Consider the following 22,020-nt stretch of genomic DNA (forward strand, 5'->3'; position numbering starts at 1 on the left):
TTTTCACTTTGATTCTCACAGTTTTGACATTAAAACTCACATATAATCATGTAAACTAATTAAGAATTGAACAAAATCACTTACCCAATTATTGTAGATGAAAATCCCTTTTTAAAATCGCCTCCTACTGATTAAAGGATTCCAAAATATGGAAATGAGACTAAAAATTTCGTCCCTCTTTTTGTCCAGTCGCAGGTGTCGCAAATGCGAACCCCACAAATGTGTAGAAACAATCACAAAAGCGAAGAACCTCACGTCTCTGCTATTATCGCAAATACGATGAATAGTTCACAATTGCGAACATGGGACACTTCGCAAATGCGACCTTAGAGATCGCAAATGCGAACCAACTCACCCAGGCTACCCTATCACAAATGCGAACTTTGTGTTCGTAAATGCGAACCTAGCAGACAACGTTTAATATCGCAATTGCAATCCATATCTCGCAAATACGAGACCTAAGGCTTCTGTGCAAAAACCAATAGTACTTAAACTCTATCAAACACTCTGCTACGCGTCCGAAACTCACCCGAGCCTTCGGGGCTCCAAACCAAACATTAACACAAATCTAAAACCATAACGCGAACTCACTCGCATGATCAAATCATCAAAATAACATCTGAAACCACGAATCGGACCTCCAAAACACATGAAATCAACATGAAACTCAAGAACTTCTAAAAACACAATTGCGCGTCTGATTCCTAGCAAATCAACTCCTGAATGACGCCAAACTTTACAGAAAGTTTCAAATGACAAACGGACCTATTCCAAGTCTCGAGATAGAAATCCAAATACAATAGCTCTGAAGTCAACCTACGGTCAAATTTATAAAAATTCTAAGCCTTTAAATTTTCAACTTTCGGCAAAACAACACAAATCAACCTACGGACCTCCGAATTTGATTCTGGGCATACACCTAAGTCCAAAATTACGATCCGAACCTATCGTAGTCATCAAAACACCATTCTGAGGTCGTTTTCGTAAAAGTCAAACCCCGGTCAACATTTTCAACTTAAGCTTCTAAATTGAGAATACTCATCCAAATTCATTTTGAATCATCTGAAAATCAAATCCGACCATGCTCGCAAGTCATAATGCACAAATGTGAAGTCATTCAAGACCCTGAACCACTAAACGGATCACTAAAGTTCAAAACGACTGGTCGGGTCGTTACAAGAAGTAAAAAATGTTAGTTTAATAAATAATATATAAAGTAATTTCAAGACCACAAGTTGCTTGTGTGTCATTAAAGAATTTAATCCCCTCACTGTTACCCAAGGTTTTGGATTAATTCCTCCCTGGATAGAACGGAATAACTATTTTGTGATAGCGGCACTACAAATCACACAACTTCAGCGAACTCAACAAACGGAGCAAATCACAATTGGCACTTATGTTATTTTGGAAAAACAATGCAACAAATATAGAAAAGATGGGAGAAATTTTCAGATTTTCCATGTTTGAAAAATGAGGCTAAGCCTCTAAATTTATAGATAGTGAAAGGGTGAGATGAAGAGGTGCAATTCAAAAGGTGCCTCTTCCATTTCCCATTCACGAAACCTAACACATATTTCATGCTAGAAGTTGCAGTTTGACACACTAAGTATTTCCCTATTTTGGTCTAAACAGGCAGGAGCGAAGGGAGAGTAGAAGCTAAGGGTAGGAGTGTACATAAGTCAGGTTGGTTCGAATTTTTCAATTACCAAACTAAACCAATTGTCGGGTTATTAAATCTAAAAACCAAACCAAACCTAAGAAGTCGGTTTTTTTAATCTCGTTTTTTTCGGGTTTTTTTTTTTGGATTTTAGGGTTTTTTTCGAGTTTTTTTCATATCCAAATATTTCTTTAATCCTAGTAAGACAAAACTATGTGATGTGTTTTCAATAAAATAACATGCATAAATATGAGATGAGTCATGGTATTATTTAAAATATTCAACAATAAGATAATAAAATCACATAAAATATACATTATTAATATGCCATAACAAAAACAAGCATAATTTAAAATTACTAAGTTGCTAAAATAAGTACGACTAATAAGTACTATTATTTACATGACTAAATACAAAAAGAAAAATAAGATGCATTTTATCTAAACCATGAAAAAACTAAAAAATAAATATCCAACACTATTTTCATTCATAGTACAATTGAATTGAATGTCTTTTATTAGCATTAATATTGAGCTATGAAGTGTGTATTGTGCAACCAAGCCAATGAAACTATACAACACTTGTTTTTTGAATGCACATATGCAAAAGCATTGTGGAGCGCGCTGTTAACATGGCAAGGAATTAGAAGACCTGTAGCTGGTTGGGATGAGGTATTACGATGGGTTGAAAAGAAGACTAAAAGAAATACAGTTGCTGCAGAGTTGTATAAAATGGCAGTAGCAGCAACAGTATACCATGTATGGAAAGAAAGGAATACTAGAATTTTTCAAGCAAAGGTGACAGGTTGGGAAGCAATGAATAAGAAGATCATTCAAGAGATACATTGTCGAAGTACCAAACATACAGCGGGGATACTACATAGACTAGATTGGTACCCAGTGTAATAGTTAGATATAAGTGTATATAACAGGATATGGGGAGGGGGTGAAGTATAGGAAAGAAGGTTATCTTGTAAGGATTTTTTTGACTTACTTGTAAATATTTTCCCTGGTAATACAAAGTTTAATTACCAAAAAAAATAAAAATAAAAATATTGATTTGATTTTGGTTTAGGATTTATTTGAGTTACTAACATTTATGGACTATGAAACTTATTGGAGCATCCAAAAATTATAAGTCCAAGCTTGAAATAATACATTAAAAGATAAAACTATGAAAAAACTTAAGAAATATTTATAAACTACACTACAATAAATATCTTTATGTATTAAATATATTTAAAACTTATATACTTATAATGTCGGGTTGGTTTGATTTCGGTTTGCTTTTTTTAGTTAAAACCAAACCAAACCAATTATGGTCGGGTTTTTTTCCCAATACCAAATCAAACCAAACCAAACTATAGTCGGATTTTTTTTCTCGGTTTGACTCGGATTTTCGGGTTGGTGCGGTTTATCGGTTTCATTTGTACACCCCTAGCTAAGGGTTTGGCCGAACCCAGTAACTTTGGTTCAAAAACCATGTACTTGTCTTAAAAAATTCATTGAAATATATAAAAGTTATTAGTTTAGAAACCAATAATTTAGGTTTTGAATCTCAAACTCATAAGCTTCAAATCATGGCTCTGCCTCTGTTCATGGTATACCTGAAGAGTTGCATGCTCTACTTTGGAGCTTACTTCGAAAGATATCTTTCAAAACTCTGTTCATCTACATTTTGCTAGAATAAGTAGAAAACTCGGTATAGTCAAAATTTTCAGTAGAAAACTCGGATTATATAGATAGGCAAATAATAATGTGTTTACAAGTATGCACCAGAGAAATTGATTGTATGGCATTTGGCACAGTGCATCTTAATCTGGAGAAGAATTTGAAGAATAGCGTAAAGCTGAACTCAGTAGCATGAATGTCATTAATTGCTAAAGGTACATGTTATATGAACAAGACAGTATTCTTGAGGAGCTATAAGCTTTTATGCACTTCATCTTGGTCACATCACAAGCTTCATCATGAAACATGTGAAGGCTTTCGTCGAAAATGACTTAGTAAACGTATCCCTTCACGAACATTCCCTTCTTGGCCTCCTCAGATTCACCTTCGCCAGTGTATTTGCCAAGCTGGGCAAGAGAGTTGGCCTTGGCTCTAATAAGCAAAGCTTCTTGAGCTGCCTGCACATTTTCTGGTCTTCCGCCCCATGTCTTGAGGCATGTGTTCTGAAGGGCTCTGGCGTATGAGAACGACACGTGCCATGGATTGGGAGATTGGTTCATGGCATTCAAGTTAAGAGTAGCCTCCACTTCAGATTGTCCACCTGACAAAAACTATACATAGCAAAAAGATGAATAATTAGTAGTCAGATTATTTTGGCACTGTCTGTATATAGAAGTTAAACTCTTTATATAATAGGACGTTTAGGTAATTACCATGATACCAGGGACAGCGGGGGGAATTCTTCGCTGGAGGAGCTTGAGGGTATAATCAGCAACTTGATCAGGGGTAGCTCTTTCCTTGCACTCGGCTCCAGGGGTGACCATGCTAGGCTTCAAGAGGATACCTTCAAACATGACATTGTTTTCGGCAAGGTAGAAGAAAACTTCAGCCCACACCTTCTGGGCAACCTCGAAGGTCCTGTCGATATTGTGTTCACCATCAAGCAATATCTCTGGCTCCACAATTGGTACCAACCCATTGTCCTGCAATAAGTGACAAAAAACTCTTCTGTTGAAACCACAAAAGAATAGACAATTACATCACATTTATTGTGGTCTCGATTTCCTGTATGCCAACTTACCTGAGAAATTGCAGCATAGCGAGCGAGACCCCAGGCTGCTTCCTTTACTGCAAGTGCAGAAGGACCATTGGGAATGCTCACCACAGTACGCCTGTAAGATTCATAATAAAGAAGATAAGACGGGCTTCAAGCAAGCACATTGAGTTTAACTTCCACTGATAATGCAAAATCCTTTTTATACTATCAGGTCACTTAAAAAGTAACTAAAGGTAATTAAAGTAAGTAGCCTTCTAAAACAGGTTAGAATTGTGTGAAAATTCAATGAGTTTGTCAATGGATATAAAGTTAAATACCATTCAATTTATATACAAGAGTAGAATGGTAGGCTACCATTTAGCAAAACGAGCGCCTTGTTGGTAGTAAGCAGCAGAGCGCGAAGCAAGGCCATCAAGACCTTGGCACCAGGATTCATCGTTTGAGCCAGCCAAGGGAACCAGACCCTGTAGTTTTCGTTAAACGATAATTAAAACTTGTTAAAACATGGCAATCAAAATATTCTTAAACTTCTTCACCACCTAACTAAATCAAGAATTTAAGACTAGTTCACATAGTATGATCTTTACCTTGTCAACCTTAATGCCAGGAACAATGTTCTGCTCATGAAGTACATCAACGATTTTCTTTCCATCAACGGTGGACTGGTAAAGTGTCTCCTCAAATAGGATGGCACCTGAAATGTACTGACCAAGTCCTGGAGCTGAAACAAGAAGGGTCCTGTATGCCTGGCGATTCGCTTCAGTGTTCTCCAGTCCGATTGAAGCTAAACGCTTCCCACAGGTAGCATTTGACTCATCCATGGCCAAAATTCCACGGCCAGGAGATGCCACGGTTTTCTACATTAATCAACCATTAGTTTATATCAGCTATATGCTTCATTCACCTTGAGGATATTTCATACAGTGGTTTAACCACTAATACTATTCGAAAATTCTCATTAATCTTGAGTAGCAGTTATGATATATTCACATGCTTCCCTAGAAGCTTGTGCATAAACCAGACATATCACAGTACAACCTTTTAAAGGAGGAAAAACAAACATTTTAATGGGTTTTCTTTTGTCAGCTTGATCATTCACATGATACAACTCTTCTATAGGGAATGCAACTAGTGGTTAGGAATTAAACTACTCCCTTGTCCTGATTTATGTGACACTCTTTCCTTTTTAGTATGTTCTAATAAGAATGTCACCTTTCTATATTTAGAAACAATTTAACATAAAAGTTCAAATTGTACACTTGATGAGATCATTTAAAGCCACACAAATATTTAAGGCTCGTTTTAGACCACAAATTTTAAAAGTTATCATTTCTATCAAAAATGTCAATGCCAAGTCAAATGGTGCCACATAAATTGAGACAGGAGAGTATTTGCTAGTACATGTAACCAGACCATGCTTTAATTGTTTGACAGGAGTAAAAAAGAAGTTGATGAGATGATAGTAAGCAGTGGAAAGGACAGTGATATGGTAATTAAAGTTGCAATCTTGCAAGACTCAAGTGAAGCAACTTAGTAAGTACTAGAGCAATAATTTACTTGAATTAAATCAATCTATTTACCTATTACAAACACGTTAAAATACACCGATAGTGTAAAAAAGCAAAATTCATGAATGAGTAATACATACACTAGCGCAGTTTTAGCACGTACCGCGGTTTTGACGAGCTCATCAGCGTAAGAGCTGGCGCGGACAGTGAGTCCGGAAGGAGGAGCAGGGTGGCACCGGACGGAGACTGATGACTGGCGAAGGGCCTGACCTTTTATGAAGTCAGTTTTGCCAATGGCTGGTGATGTCTTGAGGAGAGATGCTGATGCCATTTTTTTTTTCTTTCCTTATCTTTCTCTCCTCAGCTACAAATTTGTTATCCTTTTGGTTGTTTGCTTTCTGTGTTTAATAATAGAGTAGAGAGCCCAATGCTCAGTACATTTATATAGTTCAAGGGAGATATGTCATTTGAGGCCATAATACATTGACCAAGCAACAAGTGCCAAGTGGCTTGATAACTTGCTGACTGGGCTTGGGCAAAACTAGGAATTGCATGACGCTGCGCTGACAAGAGGAGAAGTGTGTCCAACCAGAGCTTCCTCTTGGAGATGGTTAAAGAGATGGAGATTTGTGGTTAAGAATAATTTTTAATCAAACAAATGTGGACCGTTAGATTGAAGAGCTGACACGTGTCCAAATTTCAATGTTTACCCGGAGAACCATGGAGAGAATGGAAATAAAAAGATGGATGCCTAACAAAAAAGAAACTTGTCCATCCTATATTTCCATCAAATAAATGAATAGTTTTGTACACATTTAAGGGTGGTAGGAGCTATTAGAGAAAATAATGCAAGTATTAGCTCTATGCATTATTAATACTTTGGTTGGTACATTTTTCCAACATGTATATAACTAACACTTGTATTAGTTATACATCATATTTGGTATTATTCTATGTATAAGTAATGCAAAGAAAACCATGCATTTAGTAATACAAGGCTATTAATACATGCATTGTATGGTTAAAGACAAAATTGTCCTTAAAGTCCCTTTAAAGCTAGAGAATGTGGATGGCATTGTTGTAAATAACTATTTTTCTTAAAAATTATGCAATGCATTACAATTTTAATACACTATACCAAACAGTAGATAAGAAATAATATTTGCATAACTAATGTTTGCATTACTAATAGCCTGTTTGGCCAAGCTTCTTTTTGGCCAAAAGTGCTTTTTGGGGCCAAAAGCACTTTTGGCCAAAAATTGAGGGGGGAAGTGCACGGTTAGCCACTAATAACACATGTATTTACTTTTAAGCCACTGTTTAAAATGTCTTTAGTCTTTAGCCACTACTTTAATAAACTTTAACTGCCCGGACGAAAATACCCTTCTGCTCACGTCCTTAACTTTTGAACTTAATTTAAGGACTTCAAGACTATATGTCCTTAACTTTTGAACTTAGAACTCTAAGTTTAGGACTACATGTCATTAACTTTTGAACTTAACTTCAGGATTTCAGGACTACATGTCCTTAACTTTTGAACCTGGAACTCAAACTTCAGGACCAAACGTCCTTAACTTTTGAACTTGTAAGTCAAAGTTAAGAACCTATTGTCCTTAACTTTTGATCTTGTAACTGTAAGTTAAGGACTGTCTGTCCTTAACTTTTGAACTTGTTAGTCTAAGTTCAGGACCAAGTGTCCTTAACTTTTAAACTTGTAAGTCTAAGTATTGGACCAAGTGTCCTTAACTTTTGAACTTGGAATTCAAAGTTAAGGACTAAGTGTCCTTAACTTTTGGAACTTGTAAGTCAAAGTTTAGGACCAAGTGTCCTTAACTTTTGAACTTAGAACTCAAAGTTAAACTTTTGAACTTGAAACTTGAAGTTTAGGACCAAGTGTCCTTAACTTTTTAACTTGTAACTCAAAGTTAAGGACCAAGTGTCCTTAAATTTTGAACTTGGAATTCAAAGTTAAAGACCTATTATCCTTAACTTTTGAACTTGGAACTCAAACTTCAGGACCTATTGTCCTTAACTTTTGAACTTATAACTGTAAGTTCAGGACCTATAGTCCTTAACTTTTGAGCTTGTTAGTATAAGTTCAGGACCAAGTGTCCTTAACTTTTGAACTTGTAACTCTAAGTTAAGGATTGTCTTGTTCTTAATTTCTATGCTTGTAACTCTAAGTTAAGGACCAAATGTCCTTAATTTTAGAACTTCTAACTCTAAGTTCAGGACCCACATAAAAAAAAGAGAGAATTTGATTCATTGAAATATGAAAACTCAATTGGTATTCTGGCAACTGATCTTCCACTTCCAAAAAATAGCGTAAGACCATTAATTCACTCCACAAAGTGTCTTCAAAACCTCTTTCAACAAATACCCCATTTGCACTAATTTTTATTTGTGAATATCTCAAACAGAGAAAAGAGAAACACTTGTTTGTGTTTTCCTTTTCCTTTTCTTGTATTTTCCAGCTAAAAATTATAGATTAAATAACTAACTTCCTCTGCAAGAGCCACGCCCAGCTTGTTTAGTTCTTAATCAAGAAACCAGAGCCCATGTATTCGATGCAGAGTGAGAAGCGAGGGTTGGAGAAGAAAAGCAATGGAAGAAAGGGTAAAAATGTCTTTTCATATTAATTTTAATAGAGTAGTGGCTATTTTTGCTCAACATTAGAATTGCTGGATAAAAAATAAATATCACCTTAAATAGTGGCTATCCCGTGCCATTTTTACAAAATTGAGATGTTTGGCCAAGCTTTTGGAAGGAAAAAAGTGTTTTTGAGGAGAAGCAGAAGCAGTTTTGGAGAAGCAGAAAAAAAGTAGCTTCTCTCCAAAAGCACTTTTTTGAGAAGCACTTTTGAGAAAAATACACTTAGAAGCAGTTTTTTAAAGCTTGGTCAAACACTAATTGCTGCTCAGAAGTGTTTTTCAAACTAATTAGCCAAACACAAACTGCTTCTCACCAAAAGTACTTTTGAGAAAAGCACTTTTGAAAAAAAGCACTTCTCAAAATAAGCTGATTTTTGCAGCTTGGCCAAAACCTATGTATTACTAATCCATACATTACTAATACACCTTATTTTGCATTATTTTTATGCATCCTACCAATCAACCCCTTATAAGTTAAGTCATGTATTCACACTCTAATTTGTAACTGGTATAGTTAAATATTAGAGGTGTAGATATTGTTTGGAACTCTGCAACTAAATAACACCAATTAGTTCCTTCGAATATTAGCAGTAGCGTAAAATCTAGTTGCTAGAAGGGATAAAGTACAAACTATCAAGCAATAGTTGATTTGGGGCTCTGATAATTCTAAAGCGCAAGAATAGAATTTCTAATGCAGTGAATTTCTCCTTTTCAGAAAAAAAAATGGATGGTCGATTGTAAGTCCTCGATCTTAGTTTCATTGGAAGAGGGAGATTAACAACCTTACATGGAAAGGTTGATGTGATGATATTGGCAGGTCCTACCTACTTGATTTTATTTGGACAATTGAGGGATGCCAACGTTTTCCTTTTGACATGCCAAAAAGATGCTGAAGCAATTTGGCAGTTAACCAAACGTAAGAATTTATTCCTCTTTTCCTTGTGACATCTCAAGAAATAAAGTGACAGGTATATGGAGATAACTTACTAGGTGAACATTTCATGCGAAAAGATCCTCCAGTATTTGAAGATCCTTTTGTTTTTGCTTAGTCATCGTCTAACTAATCTAAATTCGCGTTAATTAAAGCCCACTGACGGGATAAGCGTTCTTCGTTCGATTATATTTATCTATCCCGCCACACCCCTCAATGTTAATGCGCAAAAGATCTACCACTCTAATCAAGAAAAGGTGAGCACATACATCACATCAATCCAGTTTCAGGTTAACGGCTTTAATTCAATAATGGCCCATGAAATTTTCAGAAATAATGTCGTCACTCATGAGCCACTCAACTGCTTGGAACACAACCCCATGACAAACGACCACTACACCACAGTTGTAATCATATTTCCTTTTCTTTGTTTCTTCCTCAACTGTTACAGCTGAGATTGTGCTTATGCATACCCATCCACGCAAAAGGAGATTGCAAATCTTGTACAACCACAACATTCAGAGTATACATCGTGGTGTGTATATCAAAGAAAACTAGGTGTACATATGTCTTAGGACAAGCCCACCCGTGCCAATGCGCAGAATGTTGTAGGTAATCTACACTAATTCACTCGATGTTTGCACTAAACCAGTTTTTTCCTTAAGAGGAACAATAGTCACAACTTCAAGCATTAGTTAATCATGGTCAAGTGATAAAATTTTGGTTTAAAAAGGAATGGCATGCATTCTATTGGTCTCGTTCAAACACCTGCAGCGGCAAACTTTTTCCTCATCAAGCATTGATGTATGGGAGATACGTGACAAGTAATGTGAAGCAAACAGTACATTTAGCCAAAACAGCAGTGCTAACAATAAGGATAGCTACTCTTCGGCCTCGGAATAAACAGCATTTAGTCTTAGGAACCACCAATTTCTATGTAGAGAAGAAGGTTTTATTTCATAAATCTACACTTCCTCGTGTCAAAAACTTCACAAGAACTTAGCAATAAAAGCTGTAACAGACAATCATGGCACTCGGCCTGAGTTTCAATAATCTTCCTCCCTTTTAGTATTGAGAAACTAATGTACTTCCCTACCAAAATTGAGATGATGCCACGGTCCTATATGAGGTAAGTAGAAGAAACCCACAAAAGTACATACGTAATCAATGAAGTTGTCACCTCCAAACTCGTTGGCCCTTTAAGTATAGGAGGAATCACAGACACCATCAAGAATGTCCCCAAAAGCCAAGAGAAAATAAAAGCACCAGCTCTGCACCACAATAAAATCCAGAAACAATTTAGCAATAAAGACGAGAACACCTGGACTATCAAATAGTAAGCAATATATCTAAGAAGTCTATGAATTAAAGAACTCAGAGACTTAATTCAATGACTAACTTTAGTGACTACAACTAATTTTGAGCAAGTGCTTTATTAAGCTGTACATGTCTGATACTAGTACTAGATTCAAGTATGAAGAGGATGGAAGACCCGTGTATGTTCAATTTCTTCTGCAGGTATCCAGAGTATTTTGAAGAACTTAAAAATTACCATTCCCATTCTCCGACACATTTGATATGAATACATCAAGGTCATCTTAAGAGACTATGTAACATAGGTATCAAAATTCAGTTTTCTTTGTCAAGTGAGAGGAATATTAAAAAGCATACCCATATAGAAAAGCTCGAAGTTTGCTCTTTAACCGATCATGAATGAAATATATGGCAGTGATCAGGGAAATGGCAACTTGAAGCGTTGGACCTTCTTCAGTAGGAAAGAGAACAGTGAGAGCTCCAAGGACTATGAAAGCGATAGAAGTTTTCACAATGAAATTTGTAGCTGGTGTTCTGAACCTGCTAGTGACAGCCAGCATAACACGAGATTGTTTTATGTCCCTGACTTTCTTCTTAAAGTCAATTTTTGGGTTTTTCCTATCATAGAATTTCTGCATTATTATTTTATCATGAGCTGCTTCAATTGCATCCACACTTGGTTTATGACCAGCATATCTTTGTATTAAGAAGTTCCTAGCAGCTTGGATTTCATCCTCCGAAGCTTCCCTGCTAATACCAAGTCGTTTGTATGGGTCCCCAACATTGATTCTCGGAAAGATAGCTGCAATTGATAAGCAATGCACAGAGAGAACAAAATGTATGAGCAACTACAGAAGCAAAAGTAATAGAAACCAGGGCAATTGAACTGAAAGACAATTAAGAAGCCGAAACAGATGCAAATACAGTATGAAAAAGAACAGAAAGAACCATAGACAGTAATAGCAAGCTCTCTGCTGTTGTGTGCATATAAAATGTCCCAAAGACTTCAGAAGCCCCAAGAAGCTATAATTAGAAAATGTCTTGAAATGCACAAAAAACAAGGCTAAGAGGCAAATACTTCTATCTGATATACAAAGATGATGTTTGCAGAACTTCAGTTAGAAACAACTCCAGGAGAAAAGGTCATCTATTTAAAGCTGATACATTACACTTTCTGAAGGTGTGGTTATCTAACTAGAGGAATTGTGTTAATTTGAATCCATACAAAGCCATTTAGTATAGAAATCTTCAATAATTTAGGCTTTTCCAGAATTGAATACGTCTATTAATATAATACACCTAAGGAAATAGATCGTGGCAATAAGTGCAGCATCTTGATCTGCTAAATGATGTGATCAAAATTCCGTGGACCCACCATAAAATAAAAGGGCAAAGAAGAGGCAAAGTGGCAAACACATACCAGACATGATATCTCTTATACGTCTTATATATCACTGATGATAATCAATGGAAATCTTATTTTGCTTACAACACATCAAATATAAAGATACCTAAAGGAATGATGCCCAAAAAAAAAAAGCCATCACCGTTGAACCTCAGAAAAGCAGTCTATATGCATCTCAACAACCATGTAATTCAAGCATAGCATCTGCAAATTGCGAAAATGTTAAATTATGAGAATAGCCATCTAATTTACCAGCAGAATTATCTGCAGAATCGCCAAAAGAAGCTTCCATTGCACATTTGACTAAGGGTATTCTTCTTGGCTGACATTTCTGCGTAGAACCAGCCCAGAGACTTCTTCATAATGACCATACAAAATGAAAGCAATCAATCAGAAAATGTTCTAAATTTGACCCAACTCCTTCAAAAAGTAAACCTATCAAAACTGTTTTTGATAGAGCATATACCTTGATCTCCTTAAGTTAGAAGCTGAAACTCTCTTCGCAGCCAATCTTGGACATTGAACAGGTAAATGAAGACAGTATTTTATTGGACTAGCAGCTAATCCTGATGTTGTCATTGTACCACACCTTGGTATTTGTTGAAAAACTGTGAAACTGCATATAATTTCAGCAAGAACAAATCAGAAGACCCAACTAAAACAAATCTTCCTTAGAAATCCAATTCTAAGTGATGTATGTAATTAAAAACTTAGAAGCAGATTCTCTGCAAAGAATCAAATCATACAATGAAAAAGAATAATTTCCAATGTTGCATACTGAAGAAGAAAGCCCGACCCTTGAAACGGAATTATGTAGTGAAGATATAGCGTGAAACTCCGTATCGCCAGAAGCACATGTAAGGAGGGAAAGAAAAGGGAAGAAGATAGAAATTGGAAAAGCAGCCAAACGCGTAGTTAACATAAAGGTAACTTGCGATCGTAAAACATTGATTATACAACGTTTCATTCAGCAGATTCAACTAACTATAACAGTTAAATATCTGAGAGCACCGTACCCAACTGTGCTAAGACCATTACAGAAAGCATCAATCATATGAGAGCTGGAAAGAAAGTAGAACTGTGATTTAGATTACCACTCCAACGGCTTCACGCCATGACATTAGATGTCAAAGAACAATTAATAACTTGATCTACTAAAGAAAACATTAAGGAAAAGAAAGAAATTCTGTTTCAAGAATAGTACCATATGCACCATTAAGTTAGAGCCTAAAAGACAACTTAATAACATTATTTCCTGTTATCAGACTGTAGGTTTGAGTTGTATACCTGTATTCAACTGAGCTACCTAAACTATTTTCCCAAAGCAGTGTTGTCAAGGGCTCATTTAAGGCGCGCTTAAGCCCTGAAGCTCAGAAAATCTCAGCGAGGGCGCTTCGCCTTGCTTAAATTGCGCTTCAATGTAGGCAAAGCACTAAGTGTGCGCCTCATTGCCCATGAGTTCTATCTTGAATCGAGTGGTGCTAAACAACAAATATTATCAGGAAATAAGTATATTAGTTGTTGACAAAGACATTAGGAATGGGTCAGTTTCTTCTTTCTTGAATTACATATAAATTTTATTTTTTCCCTTAGTTGCGCCTTTTTTAACTAAAGCATGCACTTTAGTTCCGCTTTGCGCTTAAAGCCTCAATCGACCTAGAGCGCTTTTTAGAGCTTTTCGCTTTTGACAACACTGTCCCAAAGTCTGTTTTCTTCATCAGATAGCATCCTACCTTACCACTTTACTAGTAAGGGAAAAGTCTTTTACTAAACTAAGAAAATAGAGTAGATAATATTTTTTCCCCTTGTTCATAAAGCTTTCAAGTAGCTCTTTCAACCGCCTCCTAATCCACCAACATGCTCAAGAACCAATCAAAGAAAAACAAGGCGCAACGAGCTCTAGCTCCTAGTCACTAAGAAGTGCTATCTTGACCTCTAGGAAGCAGGACTCCAACAAATAGGTTCTTTCTCTCACATAAATTTTCCCTCCCATCTCATTTCAATGTTGGAACAAACGGGATTTGAACCCATGATACAATCTTCTTGTATGTCCATTTAGCAAATTAATTCATTATTGGCTTTTCTTTTTTACAAGTCCATACTAAAACAAGTAGCAGTCTGATCCTTATACACTTGTGAGGTTTTGCCCACTTTGGTCCAATAGTAAAATGGGCCTCACAGGTTAGTCAACTCAACATTCTGATTGTTCATCCCTTTTTCTCTTTTCTTGAATTATATTTTTCTCAATCTCAATTGACAAAGTATCATGCCTACTGACTAGTGACTAGTGAGCAGTTGCTACCTGGTATGCTTACTTCAGTTACTCAATTTTTCATTTTTTTCATTGAATATCAAGCTTTTGCAGCCGCATGACTAAAGCACATTCCAGATGTACATTAGTTTTACAGCATAAATGAAACCCCACTACCCAAAATTCGCTAAAGATCAAATCTTTTAACTGATTGGAGCTATTTTAACATATTGAAACAGAAAAAGAAGAAATGGAAATGGATAACATAGAAGTAAGCTTAGAAAATCCTACCTGGTGGTTAAACACTTTGCTGCGTTCTTCTTGTTCTTGTAGAATGAAAAAAGTGAACTCTGTGGCAGCTAATTCTTTAGGCGACAGGCATTTGAAGTATATTTCGAGCTCCCCAATGGATAGGAGTAGACGAAACAGGCTAATTGTATTGTCGAAGCAGGGAATGAGGGTTTTGGGTCCATTTTTGTTCGTACATGTGAATCTATTCAGAGACATTATTGAATATTTATAGAAGATAATAACAAATCCGTTGTAGTCTAGGTGGTTAGGATACTCGGCTCTCACCCGAGAGACCCGGGTTCAAGTCCCGGCAACGGAAATTCTTTTTTATTTTTCAATTTCATAAAGTTTTGCACCCATTTTACTTTACTTCATACTCTATACTCATCTTACGAAAATACGAAATTATTCTTTAAAATTCCACTACTAATTACTCACTCTTTTTTCCTTTGTTCTTACTTCTAGGGACCAAAGTGGAAGATTTGTGCCGGATCAAATAAAGCGCAATTATATAGGAGCTTTTTGCATCAGCCAAAAGGAAAATAACACTTAAGTGGAAATTGTTATGTATCAGATCATGCTAATGTTATTATGATTAAATGATAAATAGAGACAAACCATGCTAACTTTGTGATGATTAAATGATAGATAGAAACAAAAATACATAGAATCATTTAATTATGAAGAGGTGATAAATCTTACAAGAATAACACATGCTATACACTCTCTTTTTACGTGTAAACATTCGGTAATTTTTTTTAGACAAGACAAATCAAAGAGCCTTAAAAAAAGGACAAATCATAGAATCATGACTAATTAAAGTGCACCTTTCGTGCCTTGATGCATGAACAAAGTTGGCATAGATATTTTCCCGCACGACACCGTCTTTCCTTGGCCTTTTGGGAAGTTAGGCTGGGCGTGAAAGCAACTTTAAGCATTTAGTGTTAGCGTTGGACAATAATGATTAGTACTATTTTTCTTTTTAACATTCTCATTTACTGAGTTTATTTTTGTATATTTGTAGTGTTATATTAGTAAGGAAGTAATAGTGATTTCATTTTGGGGCTGATTTTCCCTTAACCGGAGGTCTCGAGTTCGAGCCTTGGGTATGGAAAAATTCTTGGTAGGGAGTGATTCCCTCGAATGGGGCCCTACGCGGCGCGAATTCGGATATAGTCGGGGTTCAATACGGGTACCGGACACCGGATGAAAACCAAAAAAAAAAAAGTGCTTTCATTCACCATGAAATTTTAATTCCTCAAATTCATTGTTGTCATTAGCCTGTTAAAATTAGTTTGGCACTTTATTTTGTTAAAATCGTTAATAGAGAACGTAATGAACGAGTGTGGAGAATTTTTTTTTATTTAATCTAGAGAATATTGTATCAGCTCATAACAAGATTATAATAATATCAGTCTATTTGGGCAGTTCTAAACAAAAAGGGGTATACTAGAAAGGGTAAACTGGTAATGTACCAAAACTAATAACAAGTAGATTAAAATTATTATAACAAAGAAATTGAAACGAGAGTGGTAAGCTCAATAACGTAAGACTTATTTATCGTTTTAACCCCTAGTTCAAATTGTTACCCGAGCTTCTTTGTCACGCTTCTAAAATCAATTTATTTGAGAAATATTTTTTTTAAAAGTTCTTTTTAAAAAAATATTTTTGGTTAGAAGTAAATTGTGTTTGGACAATTAATTCGAAAAGTACTTTTCAGCAATAATTAGTATTTAGAAAAGCTTTTAAAAATAATTTCAAGTGTATTTCTCTCAAAAATATTCTTTTAAAAAAAGTGCTTTCGGGAAAAAATTACTTTTTTTTGATTGTCAAAAACTGCTACTATTTCTATTATTACGACCCTGGTTCGTCCTCCGTGAACCATCGTGACAACATCTAATCTCTACGACTAGGTAAGCCTAATTTGCGGAAGAAAAACCAAAATTTGCGGAAGTAAATAATTTAAAATAGAAATAAAGCAGTAACAGTGTTTAAATGTGTCGCTCGGCATACACCATGTTTAACTCTCAATACCAAACATAAATCCAAGACTCGGAAAACCATGAATCACAAGCTAAGATCAATACTACATAGCTTTAACTCTGGAACGTCTAATAAGAACAGGAAAGTACATAAGGGCTAAATATTAAAAACAGGAATAGAAAGAGACTTCTCGGTCTGCGGATGCGGCAGATGTACCTCGAAAGTCTCTAGAGCGGATGGTAACTTAAGCGCAAGTCAATCTTAGAAAATACCTGTGCGCCCTGAAGCTGGTCAAACAGATCATCAATACGAGGCAAAGGATAACGGTTCTTCACTGTAACCTTGTACCACTGGCAATAATCAATACACATACGCATAGAACCATCCTTTTTCTTCACAAACAAGACAGGAGCACCCCAAGGTGATACACTGGGCCGAATAAAACCCTTATCAAGATATTCCTGCAACTGATCCTTCAACTTCTTCAACTCAGGAGGAGCCACACGATACGGTGGAATAGAAATGGGCTGAGTGCCTGGCAATAGATCAATGCCAAAATCAATATCTCTATCAGGCGACATGCCCGGAAGATTAGCTGGAAACACATCGGGAAAGTCCCGTACTACTGGAACTGAATCAACTGAAGGGGTATCAACACTGACATCTCTCACATAAGCTAAATACGCGTCGCACCCCTTCTAAACCATACGTTGAGCTTTAAAAAAAGAAATAACTTTACTAGGAGTGTGATCTAAAGTACCTCTCCACTCAACATGTGGTACACCTGGCATAGCCAGCGTCACAGTTTTGGCGTGACAATCAAGAATAGCATAATGGGATGACAACCAGTTCATGCCCTAGATAATATCGAAGTCAACCATACTGAGTAACAATAAATCGGCTCTGGTCTCAAAACCACTAAGAGCAACCAAACACGACCGATAAATGTGGTCCACAATGAGAGAATCTCCCACAAAAGTAGAAACATAAACAGGGAAACTCAAAGAATCCCGAGATACACCCAAATGTGGAGCAAAATAAGAAGAGACATAAGAATAAGTAGAGCCTAGATCGAATAGGACTAATGCATCTCTGTGGCAAACTAGTATAATACCTTGATGATAGAATCGGAGGCAACAACCTCGGTACGGGCAGAAAGGGCATAGTATCTGGACTGACCTCCCCTTCTAGGGCGACCTCTACCTCCCCGACCTCCACCTCTAGCTGGCTGAGCAAGTGGGGTAGCAACTGGAGCTGTAACCATAGCCTGAGAACTCTGCAGGGCACGTTGTGGCTGAGAAGTTTGTGGAGGTGCATCCCTCTCAAGTCTAGGGCAATCCCTCACCATATGACGTGTGTCACCACACTCAAAATAAGCTCTGGGAGGACATGGTGGTTGTGACTGGCTAGGTCGAGGTCTGCTGGACTGACCTCTGGAAGCACCCCACGTCGGAGGCGCGCTAGAAACCGGAGGTGCATAATAAGACTCCTGAGGCCTGGGTGGAGCTGGAATACCACTGGCTGCTGGAAGATCTAAATGAATAGGGCGACTCATATAACCCCTACCATGACGACCTGCAGCTGGGGTATGTGCACTAGAATAATGGCCTGACTCTCGAGACCTCTTGGCCTCCCTCTTCTCTTTCTCCCTAGCATGCATACCCTCAATCCTCCTAGCAATGCTCATCACCTGCTGATAAGAAATATCCATCTCCAACTCACGAGCCATGCTAGATTTGATGCTGGGAATAAGGCCCTCAATAAATCAGTGAATCCTCTCGCGGATAGTAGAAACCAAGGCTGGTGCATGTCTAGACAAACTAGTGTAACGGACAGCATACTCTGAAACAGTCATAGCACCCTGGCGCAAATGTTCAAACTCTGCGCGCCATGCATCCCTAAGGCTCTGAGGAACATACTCCCTCAGGAACAAATCTAAAAACTGAGCCCAAGTCAGTGAAGCAGCCTCATCTGGACTGTCTAACTCATAGGTACGCCACCACTCATAGGCGGCTCCTCGAAGCTGGAAAGTAGTGAAGGAAACCCCGCTCGATCCTGATATACCCATGGTACGGAGAATGCGATAACTCTCATCTAGAAATCCCAAAGCATACTCCGATGCTAGACCGCTGAATACATGAGGCTTGTATTTCTTGAACCTCTCAAGCCTCAACTGCTCCTCCTCGGAAGCCGCTGCCCTGTCCTCGGGATGAACTAGCAGTGCAGGTGGTACAGGAATAATCTCAGGGACCTGCTCAACATGCACTCGCTGCTCAGGAGTGCGGGCGGTAGGAGTTTGTACTCATCCCCCGACCTGAGATGTAGCCGCAACAAGGGGAAGCAACCCTGCCTGAGCCAGAGTGGTGTACATGCTCATGAACTGTGTCAGAGTCTCCTGAAGAGTTAGAGTAGAAGTAGGCGTGTCAGGTGCCTGGACTTCGGCTGGATCTACTGGTGGTACCTCGGCGGTAGCTCGCGCAGGTGCTCTGGCTGCATCACGTGCGCGTCCTCGGCCTCTACCCCGACCCCGGCCTCTAACGGCTGCAGTAGGGGGCGTGGGTGCCTGATCATCTCGGGTAGCACGTGCCCTCACCATCTGTGAAAGAATAGAAGATAGAAGTTTAGAATGGTGATGTCAAAATATCGCACGATAAGGAAATCAAATGAAGTGGAATTTTCCTAACAGTTACATAGCCTCTCGTAGATAAGTACAGACGTCTCCGTACCGATCATTGGGACTCTAATAAACCGGCTTGTGATCCATGACTCCTAAACCTAGAGCTCTGATACTAACTTGTCACAACCTCGGTTCGCCCTCCGTGAATCATCGTGACGGCACCTAGTCTCTACAACTAGGTAAGCTTAATTTGTGGAAGAAAAAACAAAATTTGCGGAAGTAAACAATTTAAAATAGAAATAAAGCAATAACAGTGTTTAAATGTGCCGCTCGGCAAACACCATGTTTAACTCTCAATACCAAACATAAATCCAAGACCTGGAAACCCATGAATCACAAGCTAAGATCAATACTACATAGCTCTAACTCCGGAACGTCTAATAAGAACAGGAAAGTACAAAAGGGCTAAATACTAAAAGCAGGAATAGAAAGAGACTTCTCGGTCTGCGGATGCGGCAGATATACCTCGAAGTCTCTAGATCGGTCGCCTCCCTCAAGGATAGTAGACTTGATCAGCGGTACCTAGATCTACATATGAAAAACATGCGCAGAAGAGGCATGAGTACACCACAGCGGTACTTAGTAAGTGACAAGCCTAACCTCGGTTGGGTAGTGACGAGGAAGGTCAGGGCCCTACTGAGGTTAAATGAAATATAGAGATCAACAGTATAAAATAGAATAGTATAAATAAGTACAACAGTAAAATAACATAGGAGGAATAGAACAACAACAACTATACAGAACAAGGTAAACATGGAAAGGAAATACAGCTCAGCACCAATAGTAACAATCGGGGATCTCCCAGGATACCGTCCTGTAGTCCCATCTTTACATATCCAGTGAATCTCTCGGAAAACCATCTCGTAGTCCATTATATATATATATGTCCGAAGGATCTTCCAGGATCTCATCCCGTAGTCCAACTCACAATGCGCGGGGATCTACCAGAATTCCGTTCTATAGTCCCAAATGTAAATACCCAGTACTGGGGGAATCTACCGGGTGCATTCCCGTAGTTCCATATAACTGTGCAGAGGGATCTACCGGGAATCTATCTCGTAGTCCCAAAGTAAACAGACAAGGGGGAGCTACTGGAATCCCACATCCGTAGTCCCAAAATAAATACACAGCAGCAGGAAGATATACAGAAATGGCAAAATTTCATATTAAGGCAAGAAGTGATTCCAGCCTATCATGCTGCAAAGAATTCAAGTAGGGCAGGTTGAATCAAATAAAGCAAATTAAGTCACTTAGTCATGCTTTCCTAAGCTAACAACAGGCTTAATAGTGCAAGAAATAGAAACAGGAAAGGAAACATACTAGTAATTACTTAAGAAAACCGGATTTCCAACAATTAGCACAAGTACGCACTCGTCACCTCACGTACAAGGCATTTCAATTACCAAATATACCAATCCTAAGGGGAAAATCCCCTACACAAGTTTAGACAAGCCACTTATCTAGAACCAGCTCAAAATCAACCCGACACCACGTATTTGCCACGAGTACTCGACTCCAAATGGCCCAAATCTATTTATTCAATTGCATGATGTAAATAACACTTCAAGTAACTAATTTTGCAATTAAAGTCTAAGCTAATACGCGAAACTATGTAAAATGACCAAAATTTCCCTCGATCCCATGTATCGAAATCGGGTGAAATTTACATTTTCAGAAACTTCATACTCTCACGAGTCTATATATAACAAGAACACTGAAATCAGAGTCCAAATGACCCCTCAAATCCTCATTTAAAGGTCTCTTTAACTCAAGCCCTAATTAACCATTTTTCCCAAATTTCTCACCACTAATTAGGTCTTTAATCACATAAAAACGAGTTATGAAGTCAAGGATGTTACCTATAAGCGATTACCCTTTGTTTTCCTCAAAAATCTCTCTCAAAAGCTTCAAACCCGGATGAAAATGGTGAAAGAATAGCTCAAAATCGCAAAGGCGACTATTTATATGTTCTGCCCAGCGATTCCCGCATTTGCGGTCCCGCTTCTGCGAAAACTACGTTGCATCTGCAACTTTCATTTAAATGCCAGCTTCCGCATCTGCAAAACTCTAACCGCACGAGCAGTTGCACTTCTGCGAACATTTCACCGCATCTGCGATTCTTGAGGAATTCCCAAATTCCGCTTCTGCGGTCCTCTACGCCGCTTCTGTGGCTTCACCTCCAAAATTTCCTCCGTCAACCATCCGAATTCATCCTGAGGCCCCCGGGACTTCTACCAAAAGAATCAACATATCCTAAAACCTTATTCAAACTTGTACAAATCTTCAAAACACTTCAAACAACATCAAAACACCCAAAATGCATCGGATTCAAGCCTAAATTTCTAAAAAATTTCGAATTTCGCTTTTGATAAAAAAAACAACCAAAACACGTCCGAATGACCTAAAATTTTGCAGGCACATCCCAAATAATATATGAAACTACTGCAACTTTCGGAATTCCATTCCGACTCTCGGATCAAAATCTCACTATCGAACTGAAACTTTCAAAATTCAACTTTCGGCATTTCAAGCCTAAATTAGCTACGGACCTCCAAAACACAATCCGAACACGATCCTAACCCCAAAATCACCCAACGGAGCTAACGGAATCATCGGATTTCCATT

General features: G+C 37.9%; 2 protein-coding genes and 1 non-coding gene across 4 annotated transcripts; 1 reads left to right on the plus strand and 2 right to left on the minus strand.

Moving 5' to 3' along the window:
• Window positions 1–3,370: 3,370 nt before the first annotated feature.
• LOC107823486 (fructose-bisphosphate aldolase 1, chloroplastic) lies at window positions 3,371–6,478 on the minus strand. Its single transcript, XM_016650131.2, has 6 exons — window positions 6,056–6,478; window positions 4,972–5,241; window positions 4,739–4,848; window positions 4,409–4,499; window positions 4,041–4,310; window positions 3,371–3,938 (listed from the first exon to the last, which is right to left on the minus strand). Exons 1-6 carry the CDS (start codon window positions 6,221–6,223, stop codon window positions 3,660–3,662), a joined length of 1,188 nt encoding a protein of 395 aa, XP_016505617.1. The 5' UTR covers window positions 6,224–6,478; the 3' UTR covers window positions 3,371–3,659.
• A 3,926-nt stretch (window positions 6,479–10,404) lies between these two features.
• LOC107823485 (protein CHAPERONE-LIKE PROTEIN OF POR1, chloroplastic) lies at window positions 10,405–14,889 on the minus strand. 2 transcript variants are annotated; one of them, XM_016650129.2, is made up of 5 exons: window positions 14,736–14,889; window positions 12,660–12,809; window positions 12,446–12,549; window positions 11,146–11,590; window positions 10,405–10,745 (listed from the first exon to the last, which is right to left on the minus strand). In XM_016650129.2, the coding sequence occupies exons 2-5, from the start codon at window positions 12,770–12,772 to the stop codon at window positions 10,595–10,597; spliced, it is 813 nt and encodes a 270-aa protein (XP_016505615.1). In that variant the 5' UTR covers window positions 12,773–12,809; window positions 14,736–14,889; the 3' UTR covers window positions 10,405–10,594. The 2 variants fall into 2 exon arrangements, with proteins under 2 accessions (XP_016505615.1, XP_016505616.1); XM_016650130.2 differs by having other exon boundaries at window positions 12,446–12,546; window positions 14,736–14,875.
• A 92-nt stretch (window positions 14,890–14,981) lies between these two features.
• On the plus strand, window positions 14,982–15,054 carry TRNAE-CUC (transfer RNA glutamic acid (anticodon CUC)). Its single transcript has one exon. It is a non-coding gene; the product is annotated as a tRNA-Glu (tRNA).
• Window positions 15,055–22,020: the final 6,966 nt, after the last annotated feature.

This window comes from Nicotiana tabacum, chromosome 3 (assembly GCF_000715075.1).
Source record: "Nicotiana tabacum cultivar K326 chromosome 3, ASM71507v2, whole genome shotgun sequence".
Lineage (NCBI taxonomy): Eukaryota > Viridiplantae > Streptophyta > Magnoliopsida > Solanales > Solanaceae > Nicotiana > Nicotiana tabacum.